Source organism: Xenopus tropicalis, chromosome 3, assembly GCF_000004195.4.
Source record: "Xenopus tropicalis strain Nigerian chromosome 3, UCB_Xtro_10.0, whole genome shotgun sequence".
In the NCBI taxonomy this organism is placed as follows: domain Eukaryota; kingdom Metazoa; phylum Chordata; class Amphibia; order Anura; family Pipidae; genus Xenopus; species Xenopus tropicalis.
This window is the reverse complement of record NC_030679.2, coordinates 109,487,432-109,509,586: the sequence shown is the minus strand read 5'-3', so window position 1 is coordinate 109,509,586 and position 22,155 is coordinate 109,487,432. Positions and strand designations below refer to the sequence as shown.

The following is a 22,155-nucleotide window of genomic DNA, read 5'->3' as shown; positions in this document are numbered from 1 at the left end:
CTTACAGTCTAAGTGGAGTGGGTTGCCAACAGTTCTACTGCAGGAAATACTGGGGATGCAGAGTGATTATTTACAACCCCAAAGGGTGCAAGTACAAGAGGGTGCCCCTTAGTGCACAATTAGTAGCACTTGCGCTCCATGCAGAGAGCAGGGCCAGAATGTGGTACTCTTGTTCTTACTGCCTAGTCTAAGCAAGACAAAAAAGACAAGGCTTAGCAGTGGGCTGCACATCCTGCCACTCATACCTTGCACTTTTTTTGCACATTGAGGCATTGTGAATTAGCCCTCATTACTTCTTTGGGTCTTCTGCTTTAATGAGGAATTCTGACAGTCATTGGGCTTTTTTGGGTCTAGAGAGAATAGTTACATTCTAATAGAGCAGACATTTATGGTTGTAGAGTCTTCTATGCTATTTTATCTTATTTTGCCTTCTGCTGTTATTGTAATGGAATGCTTGGCATTACCAGGGTTGTGTTTCTATGCATTCTGTTGGAGCAATGCCCACATCCCTGATCTTGTATCTTTTCAGAAAGTAAAAAGCTAGTAACCAGCCACTTCAGATTAAACAAATGGCTTTAGTGCAGGTGGTAGTTTCAGGGTTTTCAGTTGGGCTTTAAGTAGAGTATATAGTGCACATAACATGCATATAACGGCTTAAGTCAGCTTTCAGATAGTGTTAAATTGAAAAACTCTTAACGTTAACATTTACAAACTGTAAGAAAAAAGTAAAAAGATGATGTGAAACAGATCTAGTGGATTTTTTGGAAGTTTTTAAGGATGTTGTTAGTGACAGGCCAGTTTTATCAATTAGCAGCTTTGTGCCAAATGAATCTAAAATAACTGAATCCCTCTAGTTTGTAACAATATCAATAATATTTTGTATTTACTAGACACTAGGGGTCACATTTACTAATCCACGAATCCGAATCCCGAATGGGAAAAAAACGGATTGTAAACGAAAATTTTTCGACCTTTTTTGTCGCCGTCGCATTTTTTCGTATTTTGCGCAATTTTTTAGTCGCTGTCACGACTTTATCGTATTTTGTGCGACTTTTTAGTCGCCACCGCGTTTTTTTCGTATTGAGCAATTGTAAATGGCGTAGAAACTAATACAATTTTTTCGCGACAGCGACGAAAAAGTCGCGGAATATATACAATAAAGTCGTAACAGCGGCGAAAAAATTGCAGGACATACGAAAAAGTCGCGACGACGACGACAAAAGTCGCAAAAATACCGATCATTACGAAAATACGCGTTTGCTCGCTTTCGGTCCGTTCGTGCATTAGTAAATCTGCCCCTAGATCTTTATTAAGATTTGTTTGTGCTTATTCTTGCAATTCTCTTTTTAAGTGCAGTTATGGGATATGCAAAAGAATGCAACTTAAAGCAGAATGAGAATAAGGGTGAAAGTCAGGTTACTCTCCTCGCACCATTTCTCAGCAGAGTTCATTTGTCAATTTGTTTCTGTTTTTAGAAAAGACATTTTATCTCATTTTATCAGTTTTTCCAATAGGGGTTTTTTCCATCCAAGTCATGAGCATGTTTTGACAATTTTGCTGCTGCTCACATACCAAAGTGTAAACACAAGTCATATGTATGGATTAAATGACTGTTCTTAGATGTATTTTGTGACCATGTAAATTGAGTGTCACAGGCTGAGTATGTTTATATAGCTCATGGATCTTTGAATGGTAAAATGTTGCTCACCAACCCCTTGGATGTTGCTTTCAGTGCCCCCAAACCATGTAGTTATTTTTGAATTCCTGACTTGGTGGCAAGTTTTAGTTGAATAAAAACAAGATTTCCTACCAAATAAAGCCTCCTGTAAGCTGATAGTATGCATAGAGGCTGACTAATAGCCCTAATAGGCAATCTTAGCCCTTATTTGGCACCTCCATTAACTTTTATTGTGCTTGTGTTGCTCTCCAAGTCTTTTTAGATGTGACTGTGGTTTACGAATAAGAAAGGTTGGGGATCCCTGGATTATAGGGCCCACAGTGCCATAATATACTGCAGCTACAATGGCATAATATACAGAATATACTGAGATCACTGTGCTATAATGTAGATGGTTCTCTGTGCAATAGTAGTTTACAGTTATAGATAGTGTTATTACTCTGACACAATGTATATGGTCACTATTCTAAAATATACCAAGATCATTCTGTCATCTGTAATAAAAGGACCAAAGTTTGCCTACGTCCAGTAACCATAATCATAACAACCAATAAGATGTTTTCTTTTGAATAGATGACACATCAAAGAGCCATATTATACTAAAATTACTCTACCACCATGTCACTTTGCCATTATATACAGTTGGCATTCTCCCATAATTTACAGTATTTAAGGGTAACTATGGGGTTGGATAAGCTCATTTTGGTAAAAAAAATAAAATGAGAAAGAAATGCGGTTTCGTGACTTACAATGAGCTGCTAAGATTCTAGTTAAGATAAGGTGAAACAAGGAAATGTTGTTTGTATTAATAACATTCACATTTACCGACAGTTGAATTCAAAGTAGTGTAAACACTCAGATTAATTTGAAAAAAAAGCTTCACCCACCTATTAAGTTTCAATAATGTGAGCAAAGCCATAATTATTGACAAGAAATTAACCTACAGACATCGTGCTGGAAAATACACTGAGAACAATTCCATTAGGATAGAAGCAAACCATTTTGAATATGTATCCTAAGCAATGGAACAAGTGTAACCAGAGTACTGCACAGCCTCACAATATGTTATTTTAATTGACTGAAATAGACAAATGCTTGTGCCAAAGCACTTTAATATGTAATCACTGAAAAATGTCATTAGTCAAGAAAGAGAACCAAAAGTGTTCAAACCAACTGTTATTACCATCAGTTTCATTATACCACAAACACATGGTGGGAATACCAATGCCAAGGGTTTAAGTCCACACGGTCTATTAGAAATATCGAGTCTTCTGTTAGCACCCCTGGGACCAGGCAAAATAGAAAACTTTATATTAATGTGTTTCTGTAATTTGTTTAAAATTAATCTTGTATGCCAGGTGGGTTGGATGAGATAGCAAGGCTTATTCTGCCCTAAGCATTTGTAAAAGTCGGGAAATACCCTGTGTGAGTAGTGAACTTTAATGGCTACACTCTTTCAGCACTTTATGGGCATAGTCCACAGAGAAAGTTACATATTTGAAACTATATGTGTAACCATCCAACCCAAAATGGATTGCATCCATTTTGATATTGTATTAGTTTTCCCTGTAATAAGGAAAATCTATAGCCCTGTCATCAATCATAAAAAAACTGGCTCTTTGTGTTTGTAATAGTTATTCTGAATTTAATAGTTATTCTATTTAATAGGGAATGCACACAGCCCGGACCCCTTGCTAAAGTTAAGTTTGGAGCAGACTGCAGTTGTATGTGTGCTACAGAATGCACGTGGGAACCCTCCATAAGTAAGTGATAACCCCCCCCCCAACTCAAGATGTTCTGACCTCCTGGTTGCTACGGTATCCCTTCCTGAAGGGGCAGCAGTCTCAGCTTCAGCCAGCACAATAACAAGTAAAGCTGAGGCTGTGATAGCATTCTGTGAATAAACGAGCCCTGCATGGAATCTGCTGGGTATAGGATCTAATAACTTCACTTGCACCTTTTGAAACAAAAAAAAAATGTTTGGAATAATTCTGTAAAAATCTATGTGTATGTAGGAGAACTTCCTTCACTCGAAAGACAAGAGGCGCACTTTGAACCTTTGGTTTTGTGGATCTTTTCCCAATCCCCATTGTTTTTCTGTGTAATTTCTGTGTAGTTTCAAAAGTAGTAAGAAGACTATTGAAAATATTTTCAAATAAACCACCTTGTCGCCCAAGGGTAGAGAGATAAATGCTGACAAATTGCTTGTGTATTTTACCCAAAAAAGTAAGAATTGAGACATCAAAATGTTTACATTGCTCCAGACCAGTTTAGGCCAGAAATATATGTAAATTAAATACAGTAAAGAGAGCATATTGACTGTGCAGGAGTACTGGCTTTAGTATGGGGGTGTCCTTGACTGGTTAGTAAAAAGTCCCCCGGGTTATGCATTTTCAGGCAGACTCCAATTATGCCTTCTTGCTGTTGAGTTATGTCCCTTCTATGACAGCTGGATATTTGCACCCGTATCAGTGGCTTTCACAGCACATTTTACTGTGGGCTCTTCTTATTTATAGACACTGGTCAAGGCAGAAACCCATTTTGGGTAGTTTAAATACTCACATATGTAAATGAAAAGCTTTGGATCTTGGCACAAAGAGAAAAGTCAATCTAACTAGAAGTTAGGCAGGTTATGTATAGGCATTATGGTTGAATGTGATGGACGTATGTCTTTTTTCAACCTAACTTACTTATTGACTTACTAAGAATGGTCTGTTAAAAGATCACTTTATGGATAACAGAATTTCCATATTTCAGGGCTTTCTGGTCAACTGGTTTCCAGCTTTTTGCCAGGGGTGTATTGCACAGCAAGATCAAAGCACGTGATCTAATTCCATGGGGTTCTAGCACAGTGATAATATTAAAGACTTTTGCCCTGGAAAGAAAACACACAGGGTCAGATATTCTTTTTTGCATTTCATATATTGCAGCAAAAACAAAAAATGGTGGCAATTGCAGTTGGTCTTCATTTTCCCTTTTTTTTGTTATCAACCACAAGTAAGGTTGCAGTATGTAATACCAGTGATGTACTAGTGGCATTACATAAATATAGATCACATAATAGCACATTGCACCATGGACCACTGGCAGTGTGGTCCCAGCAGCACCATGATTGGATAGATAAATCTCTGCACGTACTGTTTCAAGAACAAGGCTTTGCCATTGCATATCCACCTATGTACTTTACTGAAAATTTCCCCAAAGCCCCTCAAGCACCACCAAGCTGCCCAGTTGGCAGATCCTAGCACTTTGCACTGTAGTTTATCAGCCAATCCACAACCAGACATAACTGCGGTCTGCCCGCTCCTGTGTATAAGCAGGGCTGTGATTGGCTGCCTACATCCTATTGGGTAATGACAGTTTGACACACCAGCTAGGGTTGCCACCTGATTTTGACCCGGGCAGCCTGGTTTTTGGAAGGGCTGCCCAGGTCAAAACCTCCTGTCTGGTTTCCCTAATTAGAAAAACGGGGCAGGACTCAGTAACATTGATGTGGCGATTCGCCAATCGGCAATCGGCGGGTCATAGCCCTCCATCATGATGTCACTGCCCCACCATGCAACATCACTGTCCTGCTTCCTCCCAAGCTCCCATGACGTCACCCCTAACCCCCTGCCCAACTTTTTTAGCTGGCAGAGGTGGCAACCCTAACACCAACACACCAACATTTGGAAGGGGGACTTGGCCTAGAGGTAAGTGATCAGCCTTAAAATGAGGCAGCATATATTATTGAGCTTTCACTGTAATTGCTAATTAGCCATGTAAGATGTGAATTCAATATATGGCTGGTATTAAAGGGGTGAGGTGGCAACCCTACAGGGCGCATGTGTCATTTATTAAAGGCAATAAATGAATAAAAATGTTTTGTTTTAGGTAGTACTAAGGCTTTAGGGCTGCTGAATGGCTTGCTACAACAGCAGCCCTATAGTATGTGCCTAAGGGCTCTTACACATGAGAGTTTATTTCACATAAGGGGAAATTCTCCTGTGTTGCACCATAAGGGAAGGCAGGACAAAATGTGGCTCATTCCTCCTTATGAGCATCCAAGCGCCAAACGCAGGTGGAAGGCATCTTGCGTTCCACCTAATCTCAGCGCTTGGAAGTGCTTGTGTCAGTATGGGGCCAGCAAGGAAGAATGGGCTGCACTTCATCCTGTGAAATTGGAATTGAAGCATAGTAACCTCATTGGGGCCCTGGTAACCAGATGTATTCCAACAAGTGCATTTTCCTCAGTTGCAGCCATTTCCCTTAAAAGAGAGAGGGTTGGTCTGTATGAGGGGGCACAATAGGCGGCTGGCCTAGGGGGTGCGTCATTTTGAAATCCAAGGCTGCACAGTATTCTGCAACAAAACCCATGAATGGAAGTAGATTACACTGTCTGTCAGAGTGGTAAAGTCAGATTTTACACTACAGGGTGCTCCTACCAACATGCAAGGGGTGTAAACAGCTTAGCATTCTGTGCTCTTCCCCATTTACTAGTTGTCTCCCTTATTTCTAATTTTGTGAGGGTTGAGGAGAATCACTGCTTTATTGAGGGGTAAAGTCAGGCTTGCTACAGTGATGAGGGGAATGTTGGCCTTGCCACAAAGGGTACTTTTCCCATCATGGGTTCTCAGGAGAAGCTTTGGAACATCAAGAGCTCATTTTTGCTTTTTTTCGCTTACGACTGGCCAAGACCTATACTGGTATAATGACAGGTTAATGGAACATGGCCAGGAATAAAATGAACTAATTTTGCACTGTTTTCTCCCATAGTGCCACTAACACAAAACACATATGCAAACTTTTTGAAATACAATCACTTAAATAAAAGTAAAAGTAATGCAGTCTGCCAGTTGCCTGACCTTGTGCAGGTGGAATAATCAGAGAAAAGGGTCTGGTATCCTCACTGCAAGGACAATGCTGGGACACAGTGTCGCGTGCAGAAAATTACTGGTAAGGCATTGTGCAACAAACAATTATGTTATGACATCAGAGTTATGTTTTTTAAACACCGTAATTAATAATCCTACTGCAGCACATTACACATCCCAATAGCCCTGCATTATGCAATATATGTGCATATGTATATAAAATGTGTAACTGAGGAACAGCCTGTTTCTAGGTTGAAAAATTCCTGCTCGGAAAGGACATAAAAAATTAATTAATTAAGATCAGAGAATAAGGAAGAAAAGCCAGCTGTTTTAAATGGAAGGCAGCTGGATAGAAGGGTAACTAAGAGAATATACATGAAGATCCTCAACACTCAATATGTTGCCAGACTTGTGGGTCTTTGCCAACTTTGGCCACCCATGTGCTGAGCCATATTCGGATGATTCAATCATTTGGCCCCTGGACCATAAATCAGATCATATTGAAGGCTTAAGCACCACTGAAAACAAATGAATTGTTCTGCTCAAAAAATAGAAAGCATTAAAAAGAGTGTTTTAATAACTTAAGTCACTGCTAATTGTATTTAGTAGGACCACTTCCCTACTATATCATTAAACAAATGCCATATACATACAGCTCACATTCTCTACTGTGGCTGTATTTTTCATCTGCATCAATGGCTGAATGGTAGATAAAAGTATGGGATCTGTTATCAAGAATGCTTGGGACTTTTCTAGATAAGGGACCTTTCTGTAATTTGGATTTCTATACCTTAAGTCTACTAAACATAGTTTAAACATTAATTAAACCCAATAGGATTGTTTTTTCTCCATTTAGGATTAATTATCTCTTAGTTGGGATCAAGTACAAGGTACTGTTTTTTATTACAGGGAAAAGGGAAATCATACTGAAAAATGTTAATTATTTGAGACCTGGGTTTTTCCGTATAAGGGATTTTTCCATAATTTGGATCTCCATGCCTTAAATAATACCAATAGGATTGTTTTGCCTCCAATAAAGATTGATTATACCTTAGTTAGGATCAAGTACAAGGTACTGTTTTATTATTACAGAGAAAAAGGAAATCATTTTCAATAATTAGAATTATTTGCTTATAATGAAGTCTCTGTGAGATGGCCTCTCTGTAATTCAGAATTTTTATGGGTTTCCAGATAACAGCAATTACACTCTCTACACTAGCAATGCAGCCCCCCCCCCCCCTCGGACCCCCTCCAGCGCTATAAAGGTAAGCGTGGGGGGCCACGGGGGGACGGCATAGGAGGAGCCGATTCAGGCGGCTCAAAAAACGCTCCTGTTTTTATAGTCCCTTTTCATGGCCCTCCTCCCTTAAGCTGGCCATACACGCACCGATAATATCGTACGAAACCCCGTTTCAGCGAGTCGACCGATATCGCAGGAAGCTGCTGATATCGGTCGACTTGCCGATCGGCCAGGTTAAAAGATTTTGATCGGGCACAATAGAAGATGCCTGATCAAAATCTGCCTTCAGGGCTGAATCGGCAGAAGGAGGTAGAAATCCTATTGTTTCTACCTCCTTATCTGCCGTTTCAGCCTTGAACGGTTAGTGATCGATGGTCGCACAAAAGATCGGAAATCGCCACGTGTGTGGCCACCTTTAGTCATCCTCCTTGCTTCCTCAGTTATCGGATAGCCATTTTGGATGGCTTACAAAATCCTGTCGTTTATGGGACCGATGTACATCTAACTGAGCTATAGCAATTTGACCATCCTTATGGACCATCGATTACTTAATACAGCAGGATTGAATTTTACTATCGCACTGAACACGGTGCACAATTTGCTGTATACTAGAAACTCATGCAGATGATATAATTATATAATACTGATTGTGTATGTAAATTATACTATTTATAAGAGGTTATCTATACATGTGAGGAGGCCCCTCTCTCTTTTCCTAGGCTGCTTTGGTTTTATGGGTTGGGCATTTCTTTTATTTATTGCTGGCAGTGGTATACAATAAAGAGTGGTTTTGTATTTTTAATTTTGAATGACTTCTAATTTTTTTAAATCATACAGGGGTTAAGTCCCATGTAAAATGTTGGTATTAATAGCATATACATATATATAAATGGACACCCTATATAATTACATTTTGTATGATTTGTGTAATTACTACCCATTAGCATATTCAGGTGTAATCAACTCTACATATTACCCATAAATTATGTGACTTGGTTGTATCCATTTCTAATGCAACTACATCTGAATGGGATAAGGTCTTGCTTACTCAGTTAAGCAAACAAATGTATTTATTTCACATGGAAGTGTTTCTCCCTGCAGTGGGTATGTATCCAGGCTTAAACGGGTTGTCAGTGGTACACTCACTGTCTGTTATAAGGATTGCTTAATTAGCAATGAAACTGTAGGTATTTATTATATACAGTTTTTGGGGTCATTGGCTTCAAGGTTACCCAGGCTCAGCAGCCTCATGACTCTAGGTCATTGTTTGCATGAATAATTGGCCAAACACTGGGCTTCTTATTTCAATCAAATGGTACATGGGTTTTTACTATCTGTAGCTGTGGCTCTGGGATTTGCCAGTGAGTAGTATCCCAAGGGCCCTGACAGAGGCATACATAATAATCTGCTATGAAACAAAACATACTGTTTAGCACATGCTAGCACTATGTCTCCATGCCCTATATATGGGTTCTATAAGATCCATTTCTTTGTTGCTCTAATTTGGTTAGGGTGTTTCTGGGCATCAAAAGAATATACAGTACAAAATAGCAAACAAGGGAAAGTTGTGCTCACCACTAAATTGTTAACCAGTAGGCAGGGGTGCAATGAGGCTGTGACCACAAAATTAATGCAGACAGAAGCAAGAGATCCTCTGCACTCACCCATTATCAATATATACAGGACATTATGTGCATTCAGCTACCAAGCAATGCCCTCCCCTTTAAGCAAAGTAGGCATTGTTTGTCCATATATTGCAATATACTTTAAACTGGCCAACTACATCAGTCATCCCTATGTTGTAGCTCCCACCCTTCCCAGCTACAGTCAGATAATCTCAGTGAAGCCAATAAAAGGGGGTTTTAACCTTGAAATCAAGTAAGTTGCAGGTAAAATATATGGAGCCTGGTTTCAAGTACACTTTAGCTATCTGGCCCAAAAAGCTCTAGTGTGATGGATCAGCCTTCTGACATTTACTGAAATATTCATTTGGCCAGTTCAGCCTTAGGGTCAGCTTTGTTGAGGGGGATAATATTGTGCAGAATGGCTGACTTTCTCTATATATAAATATGTTCTTGTCCCTGCCCAAGTGCTACAACCTGCCTTCATGGCTCATGTGATTGCCTTTTGAGCATTACTTGGTTATTTTTTGGACCTGGAAAACTTAATGGGTAACCTAGTATACATTTCTCTCAAGCTTGCTGGGTTCTGCTATCTGTTTTCTTAGGTTGTTTCTCTGGTTTTTCCTAGGCTTATCTTCTTGGGATGAGAAGTTGGAACTGGTATTTTCAATTGTTAGTTGAGTTTCCCCCACACACAAAATCTTATACAGGTATGTGACCTGTTATCCAGAATGCTCGGTACCTGGGGTTTTCCAGATAAGGGATCTTTCCGTAATTTGGATCTCCATACCTTAAGTCATTAATATACATTAAATATTAAATAAACCCAATAGGATTGTTTTACCCCCAATAAGGATTAATTATATCTTAGTTGGGATCAAGCACAAGCTTCTGTTTTATTATTACAGAGAAAAAGGAGATCATTTTTAAAATTTAGAATTATTTGCTTATAATGGAGTCTATGGGAGATGGCCTTTCCGTAATTCAGAAATTTCTGGATAACGGGTTTCCGAATAAGAGATCCCATACCTGTACTATGAAAGTGATGCAGGTATCAGGCGCCCCTGTCTCTGTTCTTGGGGATCAGTTTCTGGTAAAACTAATTACATACTAGGCAACTGTGTCTATTTTCAGTAGGAGTTTATGATATACTGTATACCTTATGGTACTTTTTATGCCCTGTGCTTTTTTCAATATTATTATTAAACTGGTCATACCAAGGAAGGGTCTGTCTTGGGGTTTTCACTCCTATTAAAGGGCAGATTTATTATGCAGTGTTAAAAAATGGAGACAAAATTTGCCACGCGTAAAAAATGGTGCAAAAATCATTGTAATTTTTTTACACGCTTTTTCTTATACCGTGTAAAATCTGACTTTAAGATGGTGAACTTATTCCATTTATTTTACACAGCTCTTTACAGTTTTTTCGGCGCATTTCATTTTACACAGCTTAATAAATAGGCCCATTAGTGTTTTTTACAGGTACCTTGCAATCTTCACTAAAACCAGGCGTACTCCTGATGCATCATTCCTGGTGAGTGGGGGGGGGGGGGGGTAAGGATTTTATACTTTAATGTCACAGTGCACAGGGGTGTCTTGATATCTCTTACATTCTGGGAGTGTCAAGCTGTTATTTTTATTGGGCTCACTTTCCAGGGTGTTGCCTTTTGCAAAATATAAGTCCTATTTTCTCCTCATTCTGGTGGTTTGCTCTCCCCCCTCACTCTTTATAGTATAAAGTCTATACTGTAGGATTATTATTATCTTTCCTTTTTCTAGGGTTTCCACCCGGAGTGTTTTGCTATATTCACTTATAGTGATGAGTGAATCTGTCACTTCGCCGAAAAATGGCGGAAAATTCGCACGCGGCTATTCTTTTGTCACGCGGCTATTCTTTTGTCGCCCGCGGCTATTCTTTTGTCGCACGGCTATTATTTTGTCGCCCGCGACTATTCTTATGATGTGGGCGAGAATTTTTTGACGTGCGGCTAATTTTTCCACTGCAAATTTTTTCATCCGTTTCGCGAAACAATCCGCCAATGGCGAAACGCGGAAATTCGCCACGAATCCATGCCTGGCGGAACATTTCGCCATCACTATTCACTTATAAAGTTGGATAATTGTGGGCTCTCTGCAGTGTTATGGCATTCCTTATTATCGGTTTCTTTAGAGCCTATTACCCTCCCATTGGAGAATAAGTAGCTTGCCAAGTACCAGTGTATACTGATATGAAGTTTGCAAAGAAAAAGGGAAGATTGTATCATACTTACCATGAGCCTCCTTTCCTGAGCAAACTTCATGTCAGTACGGCCCATCCCTTTTCCAGTAGTCTTGGAAGCTTGTTACAAAGATGCCGGTAGGAGGGTGAGGCTGGTCTTTTGCAGATATGGGTGGGAGTGGGTGAGAGCGGGTGGGGGGGGGGCTATCCAAGTCAATACTGACATGGAGTTCATTAAGCAAAGGGAGATCATGGTAAGTCTGACACAATTGTCCCTTGAACATTGAAAATAAACTTTGCCCTGATTTCTAGTGCATCTTGACAAGCTTAAGGTGGTGTGATTTTCATTATTTTTATTTTTAAATTTCCATATGATAGAGATATTTAGTTTTAAACCTCTAGGCAGGTTGAGCATAGAGCTTAATACTAAACAAAGTGACAAACGTTCTACAGGCTTAAGAGAGTGATGTTCATTTATGTGTGTTGCAACATGACTCAGTAGTGACCTCAAGACTTGCTGCTCAGCTAAATTTAGAGAATCCTCATCACATCTGGATATCTTCATGATAAAAAAAATGTATTTACTTGCCAGAAGTCATGTTATTTAAAGGGCCACTATACCCTCAAATTATCCAGCAGAATTGTGCTTAGTAAAGAGGAATAGCTACTGTATGTTGGCATAGACTTAAGTTCACTCAAACAGTTGTACCTGCTTTGGAGAGTGCCAATTACAGCTCCATTTAATTGGTCCCACCCCAAATGACATACTACCTCACCCCTTAACTGCCAGGCCACCTCCGCATTTGGATCATGTTGTAAGGTGGCTCCTGTGAACATTCAAAAGTGTAGTGCTGTTAAGCTGAGTATAGGAGGAGAGCTCATCAGCTAACAACTGTACAGCATAAATGTCTAGACAGATCTGTGTACAGACTTTCAGAAACTCCTAACATAATATTGAATCGTCATACATTTGTAATGGGATTAAAAACACATTACAAGCTTTGCAGGAATTCTTTTAAAAATGTTTGGTGGAAAATAAGGCAAATGGAAAATAAATGTAACCTGTAACCCTATCAACAACTTTTATGGAACTTCATACATTGTTACACTCCTAGGGGCATATTTATTAAACAGTGAAATTAGAGCTCACAACAGTCCAATAGAGTGAAATTCTACCGCTCTCTTTTTCACCCCATGATATATATTTCCCTACGTGTGACACTCACCTGTTGGCATGGGACAATCCTGCATGCTGCTATGGGAAGTGTTCCTGGTACTTGATAGCACATATGTCTCCACCCAGTGGGATCTTGGCATTACCCCTACTGGTGGTCCCACTAGGAACCACAAAAAATAGACCTTTAGTTCTTTTTTCCATGACCACCTTTTTTATTCCTAAGTACAAGAATATTTAAGAACAAATGCAAGTAATAATGCAACCAAAAATAATCATTGTGATCAAGTTTTGTAGCAGATAAAGGTCACACTGTTCTGTTAATTTACAATTAGACTAAAAATATTGCCCTTTTTTTTTAAATACACTTGAATTATTTGCTATGTAAAGATTGTAATTTAGAAATAAATAAATATATTTATTAAAACATTAAAATAAAAAAAGTATAGCATAAAAATCATGACAGTATCCTTTAATTTGCTTGAAATCTTGTGATATACTTCCCATTGATGGATGTGTATTTTTTTAAGCACGGCTGCTATAATACAAACTCACAGTTTATTTTATGGGAGAAAATGTTTTAACTATAGAGCAGTGTTTTTCAACCTTTTTTGGGCAAAGGCACACTTGTTTCATGAAAAAAATCACGAGGCACACCACCATTAGAAAATGTTAAAAAATTTAACTCTGTGCCCAGCAGCAGTGCCCCCCTAGTACACTGGTGCCCAGCAGCAGTGCCCCCCTAGTACATTGGTGCCAAGAGCAGTGCCCCCCTAGTACATTGGTGCCCAGCAGCAGTGCCCCCCTAGTACATTGGTGCCAAGAGCAGTGCCCCCCTAGTACATTGGTGCCCAGCAGCAGTGCCCCCCTAGTACATTGGTGCCAAGAGCAGTGCCCCCCTAGTACATTGGTGCCCAGCAGCAGTGCCCCCCTAGTACATTGGTGCCAAGAGCAGTGCCCCCCTAGTACATTGGTGCCCAGCAGCAGTGCCCCCCTAGTACATTGGTGCCAAGAGCAGTGCCCCCCTAGTACATTGGTGCCCAGCAGCAGTGCCCCCCTAGTACATTGGTGCCAAGAGCAGTGCCCCCCTAGTACATTGGTGCCAAGAGCAGTGCCCCCCTAGTACATTGGTGCCCAGCAGCAGTGCCCCCTAGTACATTGGTGCCAAGAGCAGTGCCCCCCTAGTACATTGGTGCCCAGCAGCAGTGCCCCCTAGTACATTGGTGCCAAGAGCAGTGCCCCCCTAGTACATTGGTGCCCAGCAGCAGTGCCCCCCTAGTACATTGGTGCCAAGAGCAGTGCCCCCCTAGTACATTGGTGCCCAGCAGCAGTGCCCCCCTAGTACATTGGTGCCCAGCAGCAGTGCCCCCATAAGTCAGTGTGCCCCGTGGCCCCCCTAATACATTGGTGCCCAGCAGCATTTTACTTCGGCGGCTTCAGCAGCATCTTCCCCTCACGCGCGCCGCCTCTGCACTTCTGCCTACACGCGACCGCACACAGGCCCTTTTATAACGTTGCGCCCCGTGCGTACTGACGTCACCCGTACACACGGGGCGCAACCAATGACAGGGCCCGGATTTTATTAAAGGGGGCCCGAGCTACTAAGAAAAACTGTAGCATCGCCGGGCCCCCTTTGAAAGTAAAAATTACGGCCCTGCCTACGGCACACCAGCGGTTGAAAAACGCTGCTATAGAGGAAACAGACCCTGCAACTGTGGGGAGGCCAGGAACTATAGGTGGGCAGTGGAAAATGTCTTATTTCTATTTTTTTAGGAGGCACAATGATTTTGTTGTGGGGTCCAATAACTAGTTGTTTCACTGCTGAAATATTTAGGTAGGTGATATAGTTCATATACTTCAATAAATAGATCCCAATATAAACAGTTTTGTTACTAATAAGTAGTCCACACATATAGTTATAGTAATTACTCGGTTAATAAGTCAGTCAGTTCATTGCTGCTTATTGGAACCCCACAGTCAGGCCAGACGCTAGGTCAATCAATTCTATATATAATGTACTGTAGACCAGTGAAAACAGGGAAAAAATAATGAGTTAGTAGTTTTACCTTTAGTTTTTTTAATTCATTGTTAGTCAGTAGAGGCTTTAAAGGAGAAGGAAAGACTAAGTCACTTGGGGGTGCCAAAATGTTAGGCCCCCCCAAGTGACTTTAATCGCTTACCTTTAGCCCGGGGTACCTGCAGCGAGCGCTTCTTTGTTCCTTCTGTGTCAAAATCCCTGGCCCGGCGCATGCGCAGTAGAGTGAAAAGCCGACTTTTTTGTTAAAGTTCCACTATTCACTCTACTGCGCATGCGCAAGAGCACGAAGCAGTAAGAGGAGACGCTCCCAGGTACCCCGGGCTGGTCCTAACAGGGGCATCAGCCCTGGGTAAAAGGTAAGCGATTAAAATCACTTGGGGGTCCCCAACATTTTGACACCCCTAAGTGACTTAGCCTTTCCTTCTCCTTTAAGTTTTAACCAAATCATATGCCAGTTTTCTCCAAGTCACCACACTAGCTCTCTCAAACAGACACAACGCCAGTCACCAGCGGCCTTACCTGTTATCTTCTCCAGACATGACAGCAGCCTCTCCTTATACGTATGTCTCATATATTAAACGTATCCTACACTTGGTACACCACATGGGTATCAGCCACCAGAGAATTTATCAGATGATGCCAGTTTGTCTGTCCCCTCGGGTCAAAATTTGACCAGGCCCCTGACCAAAGTCCCCCTGATGGCAGCCCTGGACACATGCTAAATATGCTTCACAACAGGAGACCATTGCAAGCAGTTCGCCATTCTTAACCTCCAAATCCTCTAGGGGAGAATCACAGGGTATTCTATGTGTTTTTATTGGTAAGTAAGAGGACCCAGCACTACCTCTCTACATACTTTATGTAGGGAGGTAGGGAGGTAACTCCACCCTTTTCAGAATCATATTTATTTGCAGACTTGTTCTGTTGCAGAAATATCATGTGAACAAACGCATTTTCACTTGCAATTCCTTTAAATGTAATTCATTTTTCATATGTTTTCATTTTTTTGTTTATCCTTAATTTAACAACCTCTATAATTTGCTTGAAACGCTGGGACACATGTAGATTTTGTTGGGTTTGGGTTGGCATAGTCTGAATCCTGCATAGGGTGTATATTAAGATTGTTTGTTAAATGGAGGTATGCCAATGACAGAAAGCTGTGAGATACTGAGAATAAGAGATCCCCTTGACGCAAAGTTTAAAGGATTACGTTATTAAAGAATCATCCATAGACGAATAAATAAGCAGCACTTTTGTTTAACGAAGTTCAAATATTTGCAGGCAGACCTTATAATGAAAGAAAATCCCTGGCATTCACTCTTTGCAGAAGTTCCGCTAGAGACAGCACTTGCTCTTTAAAATGATTGATTGCTCCAGCCTTTCATAGGTGTCAGACATCCCATAATGCACTGCAGCATATCTTTAAATCCTAGGAGGGGCAGGGGAGCACCAGTTTTAGAGGTACAAGTGATCATATCCTGCTGGATCACAAGTATGTAAATGTTTCCAAGGTCATTTAGCAATTACCTGTTAAACATATATTTTAGACTACATACTAGTTAGTTAGTTGCCTTGTTTACAGTTGCTGACAGAACCAGAAAAGCGAAGGTGAATGAGGTGGGCAGTCTAATAGAACAGAGGTGAAAATGACTATGAGAATCACACCATTAACCCACAATAGGTCCATACAATCAGGTCCCACAATCAGTCCATACAAGCACTTACATTAAAACTAGGGTTGGCACCTCACCCCTTTAATTCTGGCCACGTATTAAACCCACATCCTGCATGGCTAATTAACATTTAATTTAGGTGCATACCTAAATGTATTTTTGGGGGGATTTTTACATTTATCTATTAAAAGTAAGTTTTAGCTCTACACTGAACCAAGGCAGCTAGCAGGGGGGAAGGTACAACAAAAGTGAATGCTTTCAGGGGTTCATTTATCTCCCAACATCTTGTTAGCCATGTAAGATGCGGGTTTAATATTTGGCTGGTATTAAAGGGGTTAGGTGGCGATCCTAATTAAAACCAGTGTAGCAGATTTCAACACAAATAGCAGTGATTAAAGCACCATAATACACTTCTTTATAGGGGCCAGTCTTGATGTAAAAATTGACCCTGGGTTTCAATTAGAATATACAATTTATATAAAGGGAAATATCTTCACAGTAGATACTGGCAGTCAGTGGGAAACAAGGGTTTATGCAGTTAAATAGAACATATCTACTGCCTCTTTCCTATGTTTCACTTTGCAAAAAGTGGCCCTGAGGGGCAAGAGAACACACAAACAAGAGTCAGCACTCTGCACAAACAGCTTTCACCTGCAGTTTATTTGCACGCAAACTCCCAGTGAATACTCCTGTTTGCAGATATTCTCTATTCAGAGTTATAGAATATGCCCTTACTGTCATGCTTAGTATTTGGTTAATGAATATACACATTAGGCTCCCCTTTAGATTTTTCAACATTCCCATAAGAAGGCGAACATTTCATATTTGAATTTTTACATATGTTATTGGAAGCGACAAATTTTATTTGGGATAATGGAGGCAGTTCTCCATGGATTCTATTGAAACAGCACCCCTTATGGTCATTAAAAATGTTTCCTTTTCGCTCGTGTCTCACCCCTAGATGTCAACTAACCCCATGTTATGGGGAAGATAATGATCTGTTCCAGTTATTTTAAGATCTTCTATTCATGTGAACAGGAATTAATTAAAAAGAAAAAATGCAGGACTGGATCATTATCATCCTAATGACATGGGGTTAGTGGACATCTCACCTGAAGTGATTGTGTGTGTAACATACACAGTGAAAAGAAATGATTAGAATTTCACTATATTATATAGATTTTCACTATAACCGTACCTTACTCTAATGTAATTAAAAAAAAATTGAGTAATTTAAAGTAAAACATAAGAGAAATAACTATAAAGGACAAGCTCAGACAGGTAAAGCTGTGTATTTACAGTAGTTTATTTAAACTGGAGAGTAAGTTTCCCCTGCATATATTTGTTAGTGTCACGGTGTTCCATAAGGCAAATGTTCCTTCTCTGAAGGTTGCTGCTTTTGTGCCTTGTTACAGAGCCCCTCAGAAAATGCAGTCTGATCCTGGCCCAGTAAGTACAAAAATACCTTACCTTGATCATGTGAAGTTAAACGATTCTATAAACATTTACAGTTATTTGACCAGGTGCGTAACAGTTTGTTTAAGCAATGACCTGGTCTTTACTGGTTAGAAAGCAAATCCACTGAGTAAAAGGATTGCAGTTTGATGTCATGGTTTGTAGTGTGTAGTTTATGGGGGTGAAAAAAACCTTTTTAGTGTAACATTGTAAGGTCCAATGGTCCCAACACTGACAGGCCAACCTCCAACTCCACCCTCTTTTCTATATATGCCAGAGCTACTTATAGGATGGGTCATGCTATCAGTATATCAGTTCATAACCTTTTCTGAATCCCCTCCTACTTCTCAGGTTAGAAGTCACACCCCCTAAACCCTTGAATATAGCAACAGGTAATTTGCTCAAACTTCACATGGGGCTTTAAGCCTGTCCAATTTATCAGATACCTGCACGACGATATTCATGCTGATGCCCTCAGCAGGTGTCTAGTCCATTATTTGTTATTTCTTTTTTTATATAAAACAAAAAAATCCATCAAATATGTGGAGAAACAGCAACATGCGGTTGCGGCTACCAGTGGTTTGCTTCTTGTGGGAGATTGCTATGATAGTTCTCTTTGGAATCTTTGTGCGATACAACGATGAAGCTGATCCCCATTGGTCAGAATTCATGAAGGCACAAAACATCACCAGTGACATTCAAAATGACTATTACTTCAGATATCCTAGTAAGTACCTTTCTCTAATCATTTCAATGTCACAACTGATACAGTATATTAAAATCTGTATGAACTGGTTGTATAGTGATGTCCATACATAGAGAAGTATCATAGGCAGTCCTATCTTAATTTGATATCAACTATGTCATCATTTGTCTGCTCAAAAACATCTTCCTGTATCCCTTAAGAAACTAAGATGGCTGAGGGCTGCAGTTTAAGAAACATTCCAGATTTATATTGTGGGGCTGATAAACTGTAATACTTATTATTGTTCCAATAAGACTGAGGAATGTGCTGGTTTTAGCTGATGGCAAATAAGGACAACCTGTCATAAGGCTGTCGTAAATGCTGGAAGTTATAGTTTGGCAACATCTGCGAGTCCACCGTTTGCCCTCTTTTGACTTTTAGTATCTAGAAACTAGAACTTATGGTATCTTTTGATGGTTCTCCATGAAATAGACTTCACCAGCATCTTCATTAAATGAGAAAGATGAAGAATAGAAAAAGTAGAGATTTTGAAAGCTTTCTGCTCTATGAAGAGCTTTGTATCCCTTCCATGGTAAACACAATATGTATGCTTCTCTTTAGAACAGATACTCATAATTACTTCTGCTGGAAAGAATAGGAATTATTACCTGTAATAATGCGGCAACTTAATAATCAGGGATGTAACATGTCTGTTACTAGCTTTGCCTGAGTGGCAACTTTCATGCTGTAGTTCAGTAACGTTTACCAGTTAATAACAGCTCAAGAACTAAAGGTTTTGAATTCATTTGCTTAGGGCAACATACTTTATTTAAACAGAAGGTCGTTATTGTTTTAAGGCTGTAACATTATATGCATATATATGATGCTTTTAAAGTAGCTGTGCTACCCTGTGGTGTATTGTCTGGAAGGGACTTGTAACATTTCTAGTAAATCACTATGTAATATGTCTTTGCTGCATAAATAATAAAATAATTACTGGAAAAATACTAAAATGAATTGCATATTTAAACCCAATTCTTCTTTGAAGTGCAAGCAATTATGCACAGTAAGCCATATATGTTATACCTTGCCACGGAGTCTTCCCATGAATAAATACAGCCGCACAGTGAAAGATATGTAGGTAAGCATCCAATGAAGCTGGAGTATATAACCTAATAGATGGTGCATCAAATATATTATTAATCAATTTCCTTCCTGCAAATTATAGATGCCTGCTTTATGTAAAATGACTAAAAGGTATAAAGTGCAACCAGTTGCTTATGCTAGTAACTAATGCTAAAGAGCGAGGCAGCGCCTCAAAACTGGTAGATAAATATAATCATACCTTTGTTATAATAATAATAAACCCTTATAATATGATTATTTTATTTGTCCAGAAAAGTGTTGTTCAATCAGTAAATGCTCACCTATAGCAGCTATGGTCTGACAGTCTTCTCTTGCTGGAAGCACAGATGGGTGTGTAATTCATAGAAGGACCAACCCATGTGTTCCCGACACCAGCAGTGAAGGATGGTTGCTGCTGTTGAATGCTCACTTTCTTTTAGCATCCCATTTGATGATTGATAGGAACTGACACAGAACTGTCAGTGTACTCATAGTACACAGCTTACTGGTCTGACCAGTTTTCTGCTATGGAGCTTCTTCCTTGGTTCGACCCACCAGTGCTAATCTTGTCTCTTACGTGACATTTTTTGAAGAAGTCAGATTTTTTATTTACTGAGTGACATTTTGATGATAAATGTTGAAACTGGCTTCTTCTTAGGTAAACAAAACAGGTAGGAGTTTGTCCAACACTTGCCTTCTCTGTGCTTACATACAGAGGAACCAGTTTGCCTGTGAACTCCTGTGCCATAAGGATCCTTTCACTGACAGTAACAATGGGATAGCCCAAGGCTGGAGCAATGGCTTTGTGTACTTTTGACAGTTTATCATCCTGGAAAACAAAGGGTGGTTCATGTGCCGGCCAAACACATATCAGCCAGCAGGGGAGTTTGTGCAGGAGACTTTGAACCGGTTGCATGACTGCACTTTGCTAAACCTTCACTTGTCACAAAGTTTTCAGTTATTATAAAGCAAAAGCAGAGCTCAATACACTCCAAGTGCAGTATCTGTGTTGGGTGAAAACACGCAACCTATTTTAGGTTGATTAGGAATAAAGATATAATAAGATAAACACATAATCAGTGTTGTTTCTGTACCCAAATGTGATACAAATGAGATGAGTTCATTCGTTTGAGCTTACTACACTATCTACAGTAAACTGCCAAAAATACAGTACAGGTATGGGATCTGTTATCCAGAAAGTTCCAAATTATAGAAAGGCCATCTCCCATAGACTCCTTTATAAGCAAATAATTGTAATTTTTCAAAATGATTTCCTTTTTCTCTGTAATAATAAAATAGTAGTACCTTGTACTTGATCCAAACTAAGAATTAATTCTTATTAGTCACAAAACAATCCTACTGGATTTAATTTAAATTTTAGATTTTTGTGGAGATCCAAATTACAGAAAGACCCCTTAAGCGGAAAACTCCAGGTCCCAAGCATTCTGTATAACAGGTCCCATACCTGTAAATATTAGGCATACTTGATTCCACCAATAGAAAGCAAGCCATAATAATCTGTTAATGCTTGCAGGGATGATTTCCCAAACCTCGTTTCGTACGATATTCGGTGCGTGTATGGCAAGCCGGGCGGTGAGTCGACCGATATCGCAGGAGGCTGCTGATATCGGTCAACTCGCCGATCGGCCAGGTCAGAAAATTTTGATCGGGCGCCATAGAAGGCGTCTGAGCAAAATCTGCCGTCAGGGCTGAATCGGCAGAAGGAGGTAGAAATCCTATTGTTTCTACCTCCTTATCTGCTGTTTCAGCCCTGACGGTGTGTGGCGGATCTGACAATGACATCGCCACGTGTGTGGCCACCTTAAAACTCGCAGTGTAAGGCAACCCCTTCCTCACTTTGTTTCATTGTGAAGTGATGGGTTAGAACTTGATCTTTCTATGCTTTCCAGAGAATCTCTACTGTGAGCCTTTAGGGGGTAGGTTTCAACAAGTATGTTTGTTTCCTTTCAATATGTGGAATCCTACCACACTGCAATTTTATATAGGCAGGTTTATTGAAATTGTCCATGGTGTGTGTGCATGAAAGCAATAGAAACTGTAAGCTCTGCTGCAGCAGGGACTGTGGAATATCTTAGCACTATATAGTTAATAATAAAGGTGTAATTTCCTTCATGCCCCACATGCCATCAAGAGTCTTGGCATGCAAAATGAGTAAAAAGCATTTAACAGTTTCCTTCATCATGCTGGGTGTGGCTGTCAAACTTGCAATTATGCTCTGTGTGATGTGCACTTTAGTACCAGGAAACCTGCACAGAAAAATCTTACAATCATGTCTTATGGCAAAGCTAACCAAGAGTGGCCCTGAGCTGGATGTAGCATCTTTATGCCCCCTAGCCTGCAAACAAACTGTATTTGCTTCTTATATAACATCAC

At 40.0% G+C, this 22,155-nt stretch overlaps 1 protein-coding gene and 1 long non-coding RNA gene across 5 annotated transcripts in view; one reads left to right on the top strand and one right to left on the bottom strand.

Annotated features, from left to right (window-relative positions):
* Positions 1-2,761: 2,761 nt before the first annotated feature.
* Positions 2,762-20,540, bottom strand: LOC116409779. The gene is made up of 3 exons (XR_004222056.1): positions 20,064-20,540; positions 12,838-12,948; positions 2,762-4,553 (listed from the first exon to the last, which is right to left on the bottom strand). It is a non-coding gene; the product is annotated as an uncharacterized LOC116409779 (long non-coding RNA).
* Positions 16,213-22,155, top strand: part of rhcg (Rh family C glycoprotein) — a 37,812-nt gene continuing 31,869 nt past the window's right edge. The window contains exons 1-3 of one of the 4 annotated variants that reach the window (XM_012958791.3): positions 16,213-16,315; positions 17,912-17,945; positions 18,506-18,678. In XM_012958791.3, the coding sequence (XP_012814245.1) occupies positions 16,228-16,315; positions 17,912-17,945; positions 18,506-18,678 (295 nt within the window). In that variant the 5' untranslated portion in view covers positions 16,213-16,227. 4 annotated transcript variants of the gene reach the window in all.